The sequence below is a fragment of the Coffea arabica genome, chromosome 6c (genome assembly GCF_036785885.1).
Source record: "Coffea arabica cultivar ET-39 chromosome 6c, Coffea Arabica ET-39 HiFi, whole genome shotgun sequence".
Taxonomy (NCBI): Eukaryota; Viridiplantae; Streptophyta; class Magnoliopsida; order Gentianales; family Rubiaceae; genus Coffea; species Coffea arabica.
In genome coordinates, this window is record NC_092320.1 from 6,432,484 (window position 1) to 6,447,585 (window position 15,102).

At 33.8% G+C, this 15,102-nt stretch overlaps 3 protein-coding genes across 3 annotated transcripts; 2 read left to right on the forward strand and 1 right to left on the reverse strand.

The window, feature by feature from the left end:
• Positions 1-42: 42 nt before the first annotated feature.
• Positions 43-2,667, reverse strand: LOC140008365 (uncharacterized). The gene is made up of 3 exons (XM_072052426.1): positions 2,108-2,667; positions 594-701; positions 43-504 (listed from the first exon to the last, which is right to left on the reverse strand). The coding sequence occupies exons 1-3, from the start codon at positions 2,423-2,425 to the stop codon at positions 193-195; spliced, it is 738 nt and encodes a 245-aa protein (XP_071908527.1). The 5' UTR covers positions 2,426-2,667; the 3' UTR covers positions 43-192.
• Positions 2,668-4,324: 1,657 nt separating this feature from the next.
• LOC140008366 (uncharacterized) lies at positions 4,325-6,840 on the forward strand. The gene is made up of 4 exons (XM_072052427.1): positions 4,325-4,518; positions 4,606-4,685; positions 5,197-5,341; positions 5,748-6,840. Exons 1-4 carry the CDS (start codon positions 4,426-4,428, stop codon positions 6,480-6,482), a joined length of 1,053 nt encoding a protein of 350 aa, XP_071908528.1. The 5' UTR covers positions 4,325-4,425; the 3' UTR covers positions 6,483-6,840.
• Positions 6,841-8,917: 2,077 nt separating this feature from the next.
• LOC140008367 (RING-H2 finger protein ATL70-like) lies at positions 8,918-10,255 on the forward strand. The gene has a single exon (XM_072052428.1). The coding sequence runs from the start codon at positions 9,217-9,219 to the stop codon at positions 9,724-9,726; it is 510 nt and encodes a 169-aa protein (XP_071908529.1). The 5' UTR covers positions 8,918-9,216; the 3' UTR covers positions 9,727-10,255.
• Positions 10,256-15,102: the final 4,847 nt, after the last annotated feature.

A 15,102-nucleotide genomic window follows, 5' to 3' on the forward strand; every position in this document is an offset into this window, starting at 1 on the left:
AAGAAACAAAAACAAATTGAAAACTTCTATTCACGATCACAATTTGACAAAGTAAATAATATTAAATTTTGCAGGATGACCAATAACTTCTGTGATCCAAGTGGATAACAACCATAAGTAGATAATCGAAAACCATAATGAAACAGGCAAAAATTACAAACAAGATACACCTACAGGTTGCCAGAAACTGAACTAGAAAAACTTGTTGTATTGATTAGTTAGTGAATCCCTGAGATTGGAATAAAGGCCATAGAGGGAGTACTGACGAAGGTTTTTCACTTCATACCACGAGTTAAATACCGCATCATGCTTATCAGTGCCGGAAAATGCAAGTTGTATGCCCAGGCTGCAATCAACATTGCCCCCTCTGTTCTTACAGCTATTAGTTCTGATTGCACAATCTTGATTATTAAGGCAAACAAAATTAGAGTTGCCCGAACATGAAGTGCAGCCATCTCTCTTCCAGTATAAGTTTTGCAGCCTACCCTTCTTAAATTCCAACGCCTGCATAAAAAAAAAAAAAAAGAGTTGTCTAGCAAGATAGTGGGGTAATGATTCCTATCTGATCTTCAGAAAACTCAAGATCAACTTACAAGAGTAAAGCTGGTCACGATGTAGGAGCCGTTGGCAACAAAAGCAGGAAGAGATCTTGCAGCATATTTCCTACCAGCAAATGCCACCATATATCCTCCATAAGAATCCTAGAGTGTCCAAAGAGAGAAAGCAGGATATTAGCAAATGAATGTTCCAAGCAACAGCACACTCAGGGTTACCATGACTGCAACAAACAGGGCAATCATACTAATCAGCACTTCTCCTTGGTAAATCAGTAAGCTGGAATCTAGTACACCTTAAATCTTTTGAAAGAATGATGTTCATCTTGTACAACACGTTTGAACATTGAAGTGGAAGAAACAAAGACGGAAAACAAGTAATAATGGCAGAATGATGGAGATTTCCAAGCTTCCTAAGCATGCAAAAACAAGTAAACACAATGGCAAAGTATTTCAAGGAACTAAAATTGATCACACACACGATGCAGCAAATATCAATCAAGATTCCCCAAATTTGTTAGACGAAAGATACCATAAATTGAGGAATAAATAGTAAACTTTCACAGATCCATCAAATAGCTACTCTGAAATTTCACTCAACTGGGTACTCTCATGATTTTGCCTTATGAAATGATGAAACACTTGTTTTACAACCTTCGTTTTTCCTTTTTTTTTTTGTGTTTTGGGGGGGCCAGAGGGGGGGGCTCTTGGGTTTTTTTTGCAGTACTTTGTTTGTCAAGTAATGAGTTTCTGAAAGTAACTTAGAATACTTTGTAGATGTATTACAGATGTATAAGGTACTTTCTTCCGTGATCTTAGACAAACAGTTATATAAAAGGTAACACTCTTTGCAACCTTACACAACAGACAAGTACCTTGTACATTCTCTGATATTGCATTTTTCTTTTCTTTTCTTTTTTTCCCACATACACTTTCCACGGGTAATTAATTTCTCTGGTAACATAAAGCAACATTCCATACTTCACTGAGAATATTCATCAAACTCACACTCAAAGCTCTAACCAGTCCATCCAGATTTACTAGTCATAATAACAGCATAACAATATATTTACTGAAATGACGGTTAATGCATATGACAGTAAACTTATTGCACCATACTGCAGGTGAGAAAGAACCAGATATAAGCAGTAGAGTGATGACCTGCACCAAACATTGAGGCTAATCACGTTTCAAACCGGTGAAATCCCAGTATTAATTAAGTTTAATTATCCACCAAAGGTTCCATTCTAAGGTATTATACCCTATAACAAGTTCTCCATCTTAGTCCAAAATATCAAAAGCTAAAGAAAAATGAAAGAACGAGATTCTACCCTATTTTTATTGCAATTGCCAATTTTCCCTTAGCCCAAATAATCTCTGCACTTAGATGGCAGAAAATGAACATGAACAAGAAATATCCATAATAAACCGTTTGCATAAACTTGGGTCAAACAACTTCACAGACATTCGGTGCTACATGATAGTATTTATCTAATAGGGAATCTAAATAAGAAAGACTCTAAAAAGGATTATTCAAGAAAAAAAGTGAGTACCGGGAAGAAGTTAGAGGTGTTAATGGATAGGAGGGAGATCTCATCGACTTTAGGACGAAAGACAGCGACTTGAGAGTTGGAGGATGACAGGGACAAGCGTCGGTCGCAGGGCGAAAGCTGGAGGGAATTGTTGAAGAAGAAATTGTTTCTCGAGGCAAATGCGATGCTGAAAGTGAACCCATCTGATCTCTGAACCTTGGCGTCCGAACAGGGTGAGTATACCGAGTTCGTATCACTACTCGACTCAGACCACCAAACAAGAAACAACAACTGAAGCAGTAGAAGCAGAGGGCTTAGTCCAAATCTCTGAATCGCCATTCTTAGAGCTGATTCGCAGGATGAACAAGTGACACTAATCCTTGTCGAGTGGGTATGAATCTGTTGACTCCGGCGAACTCTGGGTTGGCCTTGGACGGTGGAGGGGGGCCAAAATGAGCTGGAAAGATTGTAAATTACATGTTGTGCCCGTGCCCCTAATTCAAGAACATTTTTTTCCCTTTGCTCTTTTTTTTTTTTGAGCAAATACAGCAATTGCCTGAGGATTCAAATCACAATACGTATTATCGTGTATTCCCATTGCAAGCTGTACCTCAATTTGTTTTATTAACTTTCTTTTATTTAATATGGAGAACATGAATAAATAAATAAATAAATAGCAAGGGTAAAATTGTAAAACCAAAGCTATTAAATGAATGATAGAAAGTGCTGATAAGAAGAGTTTCGTTATTTTGAAATAAGAAGGAGTGCGACTCCCAAGTTTTACAAAAAACTTTACGGAAGGTTAATATAATTCACCCTATTAGACTATTAGTTATAGGGCTGCAAATTTCTTCTTCTTTTTTTTTCCCATTTGATGTGGTTTCCAATGTAATTCTCAGAGTTGGTAAAGTCAATTGAAGAGCATTCTTGGGTAAATTGATAAATTTTGGCTATTCATTTAGCATACGAGTTTTTTGTTTTTCAAACTAACCAATCAAAATCAATCTCTCATCTAACAACTTTCTCTTTATTTTAATTATTTTCGTTTCAATAACCTAAAAGCACTTAATTTGGAAGATATATATTGAGCAATTCAATATAGATATTTATAATAAATTTATTCAATGATAAATAATTAATATCCATTGAACTTATTTGTTTAGTTATTTATCATACAAAAATTTCTTCAATACGTTAAACATATTAAAACTTGGCATGGCTGTTATTTCAAATTAAATAATTTTTTTATAGACATAAACATACCAGATGCAACTAAATTAATATCATGTCTATCCATTAAAACTTTTGGATATGTCTAACGGGTGCTTATTCAACACTTGTTAAAATATGTTTAGAGATGTAAGATTAATTAAGGAAAGTAAATAAATACAATAAATGATAGATAAGATTAAATAGAAAAAGCATATAAATACAAGGAAAAGTAATTATATTTATTATGTTATGTAAATGGTAGGTTAAGTGAATTTTAGGTATGTTAACAAGTGTCTATCATTAGAAAAGTCCAAAATTTAAAAGAAATTTATGCTTTAATTAAAATAAAATCCATCAATATTTGTACAGGTAAAAAAATGATTTTTATGTTTTAATTTAAATAAAAATAACTCATAACAGTAACATTAATATTAATACATTACAATTCAGTTACATTATAATATATCCAACACTTGATGATTAATCTTTTTTACATTAACAATAAATGTGTCAAAAAAAGATGACTTGAGCAAATTCGGGCAAGTCATAATTTGGTAATTAGCATAATTAGGTCAATCCTTTTGTACCCATTTTAATAAATGGGTATAAATGGATAGCCATTTAATAAATTGGTATTAGTATATCTAATTATTCATTTACGAGTCACTTAAAATTCTACTTATTTTTCTATTTTTTAACATGCTGTTTGACAAAAAAGTAATGATATTTTATTGTTATTAGATTAGTAAGAAATTTAAACTTATTGGTTAACACTCAATAAAAATTGAGTTTAAATGTATAATAATTTTTACATGAGTATAAATGAGTGAGCCGATTCAATTAACTACCCACAAATTAAATAAATTTAATTAAGTACCCATTTAAATCCATTTAAAACGAATGGGTGGGTTTTAACTATATATAAGATTTACTCAACAATTTAACCATTAATCAATTAGAACCCACATTTTTTAATCCAAAAAGCCGATTAAAAAAAAGATGAAATACTGAAATTGTGGGGGCGTTGGGTCTATCTCCCGCTTAAAATTGCCCCGTCCTATTTCATCATCCCAAAGAAGAAGAAAAAAAAATCAATCACAATTTCAAATTCCAGCTGCGACCTTCCCATGGGGACTTCAAATCCGAGTATTTCAACCCGACCGACGTTCTCCTCCTCCTTCTCCGCCGCTGCCCGTTCCTCCATCGTCAAACAGAAACAGGCCCGTATTTCACTTGCAACTCTACCAGTCTCCTTTCTTCTTCTTCTTCCTTTTTTTTTTTTTTACTAATTAATGGTTTTAAATCAGGTTTTTTTGCACGAATGGTGGCTCGAGAAAGCTCATCCAAGTTCGGCTGGCAGACGACTAAGCGTTGGAGGCTGCACCGAGTACTCATTTTATTTTTTTCCTTTCCACTTGTATAAGAATAGATTGTATTCCTTTTTTTTCCCTGACAATTTCGATGATTAAGTGAATTGAAGTGAAATTTAGTAAAATTTAAATTTTTTACTTTTTAAAGTTAACTGTTTCTAACTTGAAGATTTTAGTGGCGATTTATGTGCTGAAATATTTATTCATATTCTCAATAGGTATTATTTAATTCCTTTTGTCGCAAATAAAATGGTTCTGTGATTCAAAATTACTTTTTCTTTTTCTGTTTCATTTTTTGCTGATCTCTGAGAAAATTAGTGGTTTATCTAAATTGACTTATTTGTTTAGAAATTGTACTTTTGTTTGTTGGTAAGTTTATCTCCAGGGGGCAGAATTCTAGTTTGATTGAAATTTAGGAGGCTTTTAATTTTTCGATTGCTGAAAAGGAAAAATATGTGATCATACTTAATACTGATGTTTGCAAAGGCAGCACTGTTAAGTTTTGGTTGTTGAATTTCGTTACCACAGGAGACTAGGAACAAGAATTTTTCACTCATCAGCTGTTCTGAAAAGGTATGATACTGTGACTCTTGGGACGGAAGACGGCATTCTAGTCAAAATTTGTGGTGCTATCAATAAGTCTCGAACACATGAAAATGGATTCCCGCTAGAGGTACTACGTTTTTGGTTTTCTTAGTTAATCTCTTCAAGCAACACAGTGTGTGTGCTTTTTTTTCTTCTGGTGTTTGACGATAGAATTGACAAAAAAATCAAAATAAAAATAAAATAAAAGAAGCAACTCAATGCTTGTGCTAGCTGATGACAGACTTTGCTTTAAGCTGCTGCTTGCAATATCAATTTAACACCTGCTTCTGCAGTTCAGAATTTTTAAGTAATATGCCCCCTTCTAATTCCTGTTATGTTTTTACAAGTAGTCTTTGGAAAGTCAAAAGTTACAGAATACACATACGCACAAATGCATGCTATAACTTTACTTTTTCCCATTTAAAGTTTATACTTTAGGCGCATAGTAACATATTTACCATATTTAAATTGTTTATACGGTTTCTATTGAACAGGTTTGCTTTCGTTTCCTTTATGGATTTCCGTTTGACTGGGAAGAGTTTGCTAACCAGTCCTTTGCTGAAGAATCAACTAACAGAGCTATTCTTCAAGGATTGTCTAATTTGGATGGGCATGAAGCATCTTCTGTCGACGGTTTAAACAGGTTTTCAGCAAAGTCCTTTGATGACCTCCCTGTGGCTCTTTTACGTGATTTCTCAGATTCGTCTGTTGAATATTCTGCTACCTGTGAACTCTGGAAAAGTACGTTTAAAGATATATTGCAAAAGTATGGAGACAGTGTAAAAGATCATGCAACGACGGAAATTTCTTCTGAGGAAGAAACTCCAAGGAAGCAGAAGAACAGCAAAGGTGAGCATGATATCTCTATCAGAAAAGACAGAATAACAAAAGATCAGGTGATGGCAGAAAGTTCTTCCGTAGAAATCCCGAATGAACATGAGAAGAGTATGGTTAAGCAGAATAACAAACGAGAGCATGATATGCCTAAAGGAAGAGGTAGACGAATAAAGCTACAGAATTTTACTCTTGACAAAAGCACATCATCTGCTTCAAATGTTGAAAGAAAGGGTCCTCGTACCAGGAGCAGTACTCAAAACTCAACCAGTAAGCATGAAGAGAGTGTTTCAGTAACAAATGCTGGAAATACTGTTTTCAATGGGACTGAGATAACCAGAAAGTTGAAGTTAAGAAATCGGTTTGTAGAAGTGCATGTAAAGCGTATTCAATAGGTTCCAAGCTGGTGCAAAATGCTTCAACTCAGCTGTAGGTATGCATATTGTGGGGGCAGACATTAGCAGAAACACTGGTAAGATCTGTAGTTGACATATGTAGGAGCAGAAGAGAATGAAATTGGTGAGTGCTATGAGCAGGTTGCTATTAGAGATGCGAAACGGGCAGTAAAATTGGTCGGCTATATGTTCACAAAATCATATAACTCTAAAATTATTTGGTTACCCTGTTTAGTTGAAGCTAAATGTGAGACATCTCGCTGAACATTTGCAGCCACCTTGTTTCTTAATTCCTGGTGATGTTCCAATGCATTCTGCAACTGCTTAAGAATTGGTTTAATGTTTGTCTGATTGACTACATCTGGACTAAGATTATTTTGTGGTACCTAATGATAGAACACGAAAGACAGTAACATGCTTGCTCATCCAGCACCAGTGACAGCAAATGATAATGCTCTTATCAAGTCCTTTATTCATATGCATTGTGGTTGTTTGAATGTTTAGACAATTGGCGGATGTATTCAAATGCAGCTACTATGGATTTTCTCTTCTTACTGAGTAATCAATCCTCTTTCTCCATTCGTCCTGTAAGATATGGTCTACTTACTATTTGGATATTTGTAGCCTTACTTTCCTGGGGGCCTGCAATTCTAAGACGCTACAAATGTAAGTTCTTTCAGGAGGCGTTATATTTTAATTACGAAGATATTAGGAATCAAATGTCTTCAATTATTACGAAGATATGGAAGAGAGAGTCCAAGGAGTAAGCTTCCCACCTTAAACAATTTGCTGATTATTTTATTGGCCGGAACCTTGACAAGTTAATAGTACCTGACTACAAACTTTGCAGATGTCATCCGAAACATCCAAGAAAAAAAAGTTTGACAAGGAGTTCCATTTGATAGGAGCATCATCCAACTACTGCTAACCAGCCACCACTGGACCATGACGACCAAACTTGCATCATTTTGCCTTTTTCTTTTAATTAAATTAAAAAAAAAAAGTTTTAGACGTCTTCAAAATGAAGCAAATGAATCAATAAGACAGAAACCAAACAAACATGTTTCAGAATATAATACGTGTGGTTAAGATGCCATTGTTGCATCTAGAGGTGGCAAAATGGGCGGGATGGGCGGGATTTGCTTGGGTTTAAGATGGAACCGAGTCATATGGGTTTGGGTCCAACCTTACCCATATATGTTTTGGGACTAATTTGGGCGGGATCACTTTGGGATGGGTTTAGATTGATCCCGCCCAATACCCAAATATATTTTCTATATATATTTTTTCTTTAATTTATTTTTTTATTTTTTATATAATTTTAATATTTTTGATTTATTAAATTTCTTTTAGTTTTATTAAATAAACATGCAAGTGCTTTATATTCAGGATTATCACTAAAAATTGGATTAACAAATAAAGGAAAAGATAGATATACAATCATGACTATAAAAATTGTTAAAGATAATTTTTGAATCTAAGACTCCGTTTGGATTGGCTATTTTTTCAAAAAATAAGTTTTTCAAATACAATGTTACAGTAATATACAATAACTCAAAAAACATTTCATCCATATTAGTATATCAAATATTTCAAAAAAATTTTATAGTAAAAATTTTTCATATACACTAATACAATAAAATATTTCAAAAACACCCCTAAAAAATAGTTAATCCAAACGGAGCCCTTGCTATTTGAGCCCAATGGGTACCCAAGCATTTTCCAAAATTTCCCATCAATTAATAGGTACAATTGGGATTTGTCCCATTTTAAACCCAATATTAAATTTCAATACCCATCCCGCCCAAAGTCTCAATGGGCATGGGTAACCCATTGGGACTTGGGACAAATTGCCACCTCTAGTTGCATCCGATCAAACGAGTGAGAAAATGTCGTCATTTTTTAACTCTAGCGGATAATCCGATCAGAGCTTATTAACCTTCGAATACAATTTTCTGTCACAGTTCACCATGACGTTGTCTCATCTCGAGATTTCTTATTTAATCGAACCAATTGAACGGGGGAAAGTCAACAGTTGACCTTCCAGCTAAGTTTTTTTTTTTTTCGTTAGGCAGTAATGATGGCATATATGTATTGTCTACATGATGAGAATTGAGGTAGGGAGAACTCTGCGGGCGAGGCTGTGGCTGAATACTTAAACTATTAACCTCTGCAGAGGAGAACTAATCTCCAAACATTTCATCCTTATAATCAAAATGCTAACCAATGCCGTCTGTGTGTAATTAATTAGTGCACGCGACGTGCCGAGAGAGATGAAAGGGAGAGTTGAATATATTGCTAGTATAATAAAAATATGGGCGAAGAATTTCGTGTCAGGTAAGACGTTGCTCGCATGAAATTAACGTATAAGAAAAGGATGCATGGAGGGCCGTTGACAATCTTAAATAGCCTGCAGTGCAGGCAGACAGCAACTCTTGAGCAGTGAAGCTAAAAATTATATAAGCATTCTATATTCACAGGAAAAACTTCTCTTTCTTTCTAATTAATTGCTGAAGCCAGATGATCATATGGAGACATGCACAGATTCCTTAATCAAAACTCTACCAATATTTCTCCTCATCAATCTAATGTGATCGTTGACTTTCCAGTTATTAGGATTTTTTGTTTTTTTGTTTTTTTTTGGGTAGCCATTTCTTTTGACCATGCCCATGGCTAGCCAAAAAGCTACCCCAATCTTCTCCCATTTCAGTAGTCCTCCATCCCTGGCAAGATCATGAACGCCACAGAAACAAGCCCAGGAGGCTTTATGGGCTCTGGGAACATCGGCGGATTAGGGTACGGTATCGGTGTATCAGTCGGAATCCTCGTCCTAATTACCACCATCACTCTCGCTTCATACTATTGCACCAGAAGGTCAGCGACAGTGGTTGCACCGCTTCAGAGAAACCCTCAACAGGACCCGGCTGATCCACGACACCTAGTCGTAGAAGCCGGGCTTGACGAGGCAACGCTTTTGAGCTATCCGGAGATGTTATACTCAGAAGCTAAGGTCAAGAACAACGACTCCACGGGCAGTTGCTGTTCCATTTGCTTGGCGGATTACAAGAACACCGATATGCTGAGGCTGCTGCCGGATTGCGGGCACCTATTTCATCTCAAGTGTGTGGATCCGTGGTTGCGGCAGCATCCCACTTGCCCGGTGTGTAGAACTTCTCCGTTGCCGACGCCACTCTCAACTCCTCTGGCGGAGGTGGCTCCCCTCGCAACCAGACCCATTGGATAAATCTCAAAACCTCATCCTTCAGGTTCCTCTAGGATCTTCTAGCTCCGTAGCCTGTAGATTAAGTAGACTTTTTCATTTCGTTTTAGTTGTAGTGATACCTTTTGCCATCACCGAGTTCACTAGTTACTACTCCAATTCTTTGTATGATGTATTTTGCTGCATCTGTACTCTTCTCAATATCGACCAAATTTTATTCAGAAATTAGTTATTCATCTGAATTTCCCCAGGCGAAAAGCAGGACGAGAGACAGCATATTAAGCATTTGGGTAGGTTGTCCTAACACCAATAAAAGTGTGTAGGTCCAAGCTCGCAATCTATACCGGTTTGGTTTTGGCTAACTTGCTTGTGATGGGGAACGTTCTCGCATCAACAGAGGCGACGACCCTGTTATGTAACTAACAGGGATGATAACGAGATTCAAAGAAAGATGCAGAAAAATGATCGTCTCTCTTAGTTTTTGTTATTTACATATTTATAATTTATTTTATCATATAGTCCAATGAATATGAAAATTATATGATTAAAATGATCGTGGAAGCCTGATGTGATTGAAAAATATTATTTGTACTTCATTTTTTTTTGTTTCTTGCACTCTACTATTTATTTTATCATACAGTCTAATAAATAAAAACTATGGCTCCATTTGGATTGGCTTTTTTTAAAAAAACAAAATTTTCAAATATAATGCTACTGTAATCTACAATAACTCAAAAAACATCCCATTCATACAATATATCAAAATTTTCAAAAAAAATTTTTATAGTAAAAATTTTGTATATACACTGTCACAGTAAAATTTTTCAAAAACACTCTTAAAAATAGTTAATCCAAACAAATATATAATTAAAATGATAGTAGAATGTAATTAATAAAAATGAGAATGCAAACAACGTTTCCTATGTGAATTTGTATTTGTAATGCTTAAGAACTGATAAGGGCTAAGCTGCAATTTTGCACTAGTTAAGAGTCGTCTTGTGCTGCCGTCAGCCTCAACTCCGGGGGTGGGGGGGGGGGGGGGGGTGGGGTTGTTGGTTGCTGAAAGCAGTCACTAGCTAAAACATGCCTTGGAAGTTGTAAATCGTTTACAAAAGTTACTACAGCCCTTATATCAACAATGAAATTCTAACGATTTTTTATAAGAAAGTGATTTATTTTTATTAACTTCTGTTGGCAGATAAAGTAAATTTGTAAGAGGCCTCGAGTCATCTTATTCTGTTCCTAATTTCGTGAAGGCCTGCAAACGGTGACTTGTCATCTTGGAATTGCTGCAGGCCGGATGGCCCTGTCAGCGATCGTTCGAGCAAATTCTGAGTGCAAGTCCGATCCATCTCGTTTATTCTACTAAAGGTACCTCGGCTGTGCAAGGCACAGCCTAGCCCTAATAATTTAATTAAACATATAACAGTAAACTTTTCGATATATAATAGATAAAAGCACGAAAAAATTGAGCATCATAAGAAATTTCATCTATGAAGTTAACTCTTCTAAATCAAGGAGACAATAAATATAGCATTTATTAAATCCATCACTAATCTTGAGATTAATGAACAAGTGCATAGTTAAATACAATTGGGAAGGAAGAAATCTGATTTTTTCTATGCAACATTGAGAAACGATTTATAAAGAAATAGAAAAAGAGACTTTAATCGATTACATAAAAGAGGTGTTTAAATGTAATAGTTGGTTAGCTACTAATCAAACATAATTAATCAATATCCAAGGATTACAATTTTTTTCATTAATCTATAAAGGTTGATCTTATAATCATAAATTAGACAATATATAAAAACAGTAGAAGTTCTTGTAGTTATGCAACATGACTTGCAATTGAAATCTTTTGTCTTATCCTGTATGGTACATTTTTTGTCTTGCTCCATCAAGATAGAAGTAGGGAAATAAAAAATGGGAAAAAAATCATAAATTCATCAAAGGAGAGTTACATCACATGTCAATAAATGAGAGTGCTACATTAAATTCCCATGTTTCTTATATAATAGGTAGACAACTAGAACGAATGAAAATTGATCCAAGGGTTGTAATGTAGTGTTATTGTATTAAAACTAATCTAACGGTGATGAATTAAACAATAGACTCACTTAGTGAAATCATTAAGGTTAAAAAAATTCGTTGGGCTCAAAAGGAGAATAAAGGAGCCAAACTTGCTCAGTTTGACATGAAACAAAAAGCAAGGGGATATGCAAGAGGCAAGAAAACCATACGCAAGAAAAATATTAGACTTATATCACTTGTCAAATTATTGGAAAGTCAAGTGAGGGAGGCAAAGAACTAAACCTCTTTTCCTTCTTATATACAAGGCAGATATAGACTGTAGCTCATAATTTAACCAATTTAATCAACCTACTATACAACAGAAAGTTTATCAAATAGAGTATTCAGAAAATAGTGCCCAGATACTTAATGAAACAACTTTCAAATGATCAACACGAACTAAAGTTACAAAAGCACCAAGGAAAATTAGATATATTAGCCCTAGCAAATACATAAACGAAGTTAAACAAGCTTAAACAAATTAATCAATCCCTTCGTACTTAGGTTTAAAAAATTGTATATACATGTTTAGTTATTATATTAACTGAAACGCACTCGATGTGTGCGCAATTCGTCAAAAAATGTTATTATTAATTATTCGAATCAAATAAATAGCGCAAGTGAACATAAATATCGTACGTAACATGTAATCAAAAGTGTACTGTAGAGATATAAGTAAAGTGGACCAATGTTCATGAATACCCACGTGTCAACATTTAAGAAATGTTATTTTGAAAATGTCCTTAGGCAGCAAAATGAATGCATATGGTCGAATGACGTCTTTATCTTGCTCAAATGAGGCATTGCAAAAAACTTTGACTGTGAATCTAGTCGTACATTCATAGTAAGATTAGAGGATAAACTTGCAATTTATCGGTAGGGTATAAAATGAATAAGTATAATATGCGATAAAAAGATATTAAAAGTTACATTAATATCTATTATCATATCTTGCTTATTATTTTAACATTAGTATTATTTAAGAAGTTTGTGGTGCTAATTAGAGTTGTCCTTATATGAATTATGTAAAATTCCAAATTTTTAATTAATATATTTTTAGTTAATTTTTTACTTTCTAAATTACAAAAAAAAAGTGTGAAAATTTTAAATTCCAACCAAGCCTACTTTGAACCAAAAACTGTGTGAACTAAAAATGCCAAACTCAGGCCATAATATTTTAAGAGGTTAATTTTAGAAACCTCCCCTAAGGTTTCTGATAATCTCACTAGCCTCTCTTGAAATTTGTAAAATTATACAAAACTCCCTAGAAGTTAAGGTTTTGATAACAAAATTAATGCAATTAGAAAAAATAACATTAAAAAAGTACTTAAGGAGAGAGATGAAACTTTTATTTCATAAATATCCTTTATACATATATATAAGTTGTATTAGTAAAAAAATAAAAAAAATAATTATAAATAATTAATACACACATTTCATCACTCAAAAAGTTCATATTTAATAAATTAGACAATATAAATAAGTAACAGAATTACACTAATGATCACGAGATTAAGCAAAAACAGACCAATTTCCTCTTTTTATATGATATTTGCTATGATTCTTCTGATTTTAAACACAAAATTTTTTGAACTTTGTCTTTTCTTTCTCTCATTTTTCATTTACTTTCACGAAATTAATTTACAACTATTATAGTTTTAAGAATTTCAAAAAAAAAAATCCTCTTGAATAACCTTCTTTTGGCATGTATTTTTTCTTCTACCAAAGCCTTTCTTTTTACATTATGCACAACTAATTTCTGGTCATTATCAAGTTCTATCAATTACAAAATAGCATCATTAGATATAACAATTTGTGTATTTTGAAATTACAAGTTATCGTTCATCATTAAAGAAATTTTCAACATTTATTTTCATTAATTAATTACTAATAGTTAATTAGTACTCTAATTACTTAATCATCAGAAAATTAGTAAAGGAGAAAGAAGTTATAAAAAAGACAAAATTTGAATTTTTTTTTAAATCACAAGAATTATAGCAAATATCATATCAAAAGAGATGACTAGTCTATTTTACTAAATCTTTTAATCATTCGTATAATTTTGTTACTTATTTGTGTTGTCTAATTTTATTGAATGTGAATTTTGTGAGTGTTAAAATGTGTGTATTAATTATTTATAGCTTTTAATTATTTTCATTCTTTTAGTAATACAACTTATATACATGTATATGGGGTACTTATGAATTAAAAGTTTCATGTCTCTCCTTAAAGTATATTTTTTCTAATTGAACTAATTTTATTATAAAAATCTTAACTTCTGGGGAAGTTTGTATAATTTTGCAAACTTTTATGAGAGACTAGTGGGATTGTTGAGGTTTCTGAAATTATCCCTATTTCAAGACCGGGGTTAAAGATAAGTGTAAATACACAGCTTATCCAACTACGGAAAGAATTGCTATCCATTCTCTTTTTTTTATCTGAATATAATTAGTCGTACGTAAGACCTTTGCAGATTACAGAGGCAATTTCATTAAATGGTGGAGTGGTCTAATGGAAGCTACAAGCAGGATTGAAGGAAATTAGCATCAAGCTCTTGCTGCCAACATTCTCTGGCAAGTGTGGAAAGTTAGGAATGAGAAGATTTTCAACAATAGACACCATTACCCTTTTGAAATTGTACAGAAAGCTCATATAGAGTGGTTGGAGTACGCTGAAGTTCAATGTAGAGACAAGTGAGTGAGCATCCAGGAAACAACATCAAGGAATGAGGAACATCAGCAAAACAATGATGAAAGCAATCTGATGAACATGGTAGTGAAAGTCAGCCAGCAAGAGGAAGGGAAGCCACTAGGAATTGTTATAGTGGCTAGCCAAGGTAATAACACACTTGATGTCTGGGCCACAAGGGAAAGAAGCATAGGAGATAGCATGTTGGATTATGCTGCAGCAATTAAACTAACACCGTGTAAGGCTAGGGAGAAACTTTGGCAGGAAGTGAAAGTGATAGTTTCATCTGCTCAGTTGATACGTTGTTTGAGGACGAACAAAGCACAAGACATAAGCCTTGTTGCTCAACTGGAAGACATCCAAATGCTAAAATCTTTGTTTATGGAATGCTGATTTAGCTTGATAGACCACAAATGTAGTATGATCAGTAGAAGGATTAGTGCTTATGCTACCAAGTTAGTGCAAGATGAGGAATATTTAAATCCTCATTGTCTAGGGACACTTTTGTAAAGTTCAATATGGGTCTGTGCTCAAATTGTATAGTTTATTTTTTATATCAAATATTTCTAACGTTTCCGTGAAAAAAAAAAAAAAAAAAAAAACCTTTGGGTGTGGGCTCTAGATTCTAGAGTACGCCAC

Bases quoted from the DNA above. Each gene is read 5' to 3' on its own strand.
- LOC140008365 (XM_072052426.1), bottom strand. From the start codon at position 2,425: ATGGCGATTCAGAGATTTGGACTAAGCCCTCTGCTTCTACTGCTTCAG. The intron at 702-2,107 runs GTACTCACTTTT...TGGACACTCTAG, and splicing joins ACACCTCTAACTTCTTCCCG to GATTCTTATGGAGGATATAT. The intron at 505-593 runs GTAAGTTGATCT...TTTTTTATGCAG, and splicing joins TCGTGACCAGCTTTACTCTT to GCGTTGGAATTTAAGAAGGG.
- LOC140008367 (XM_072052428.1), top strand. From the start codon at position 9,217: ATGAACGCCACAGAAACAAGCCCAGGAGGCTTTATGGGCTCTGGGAAC.
- LOC140008366 (XM_072052427.1), top strand. From the start codon at position 4,426: ATGGGGACTTCAAATCCGAGTATTTCAACCCGACCGACGTTCTCCTCC. The intron at 4,686-5,196 runs GTACTCATTTTA...TCGTTACCACAG, and splicing joins AGCGTTGGAGGCTGCACCGA to GAGACTAGGAACAAGAATTT. The intron at 5,342-5,747 runs GTACTACGTTTT...TCTATTGAACAG, and splicing joins AAAATGGATTCCCGCTAGAG to GTTTGCTTTCGTTTCCTTTA.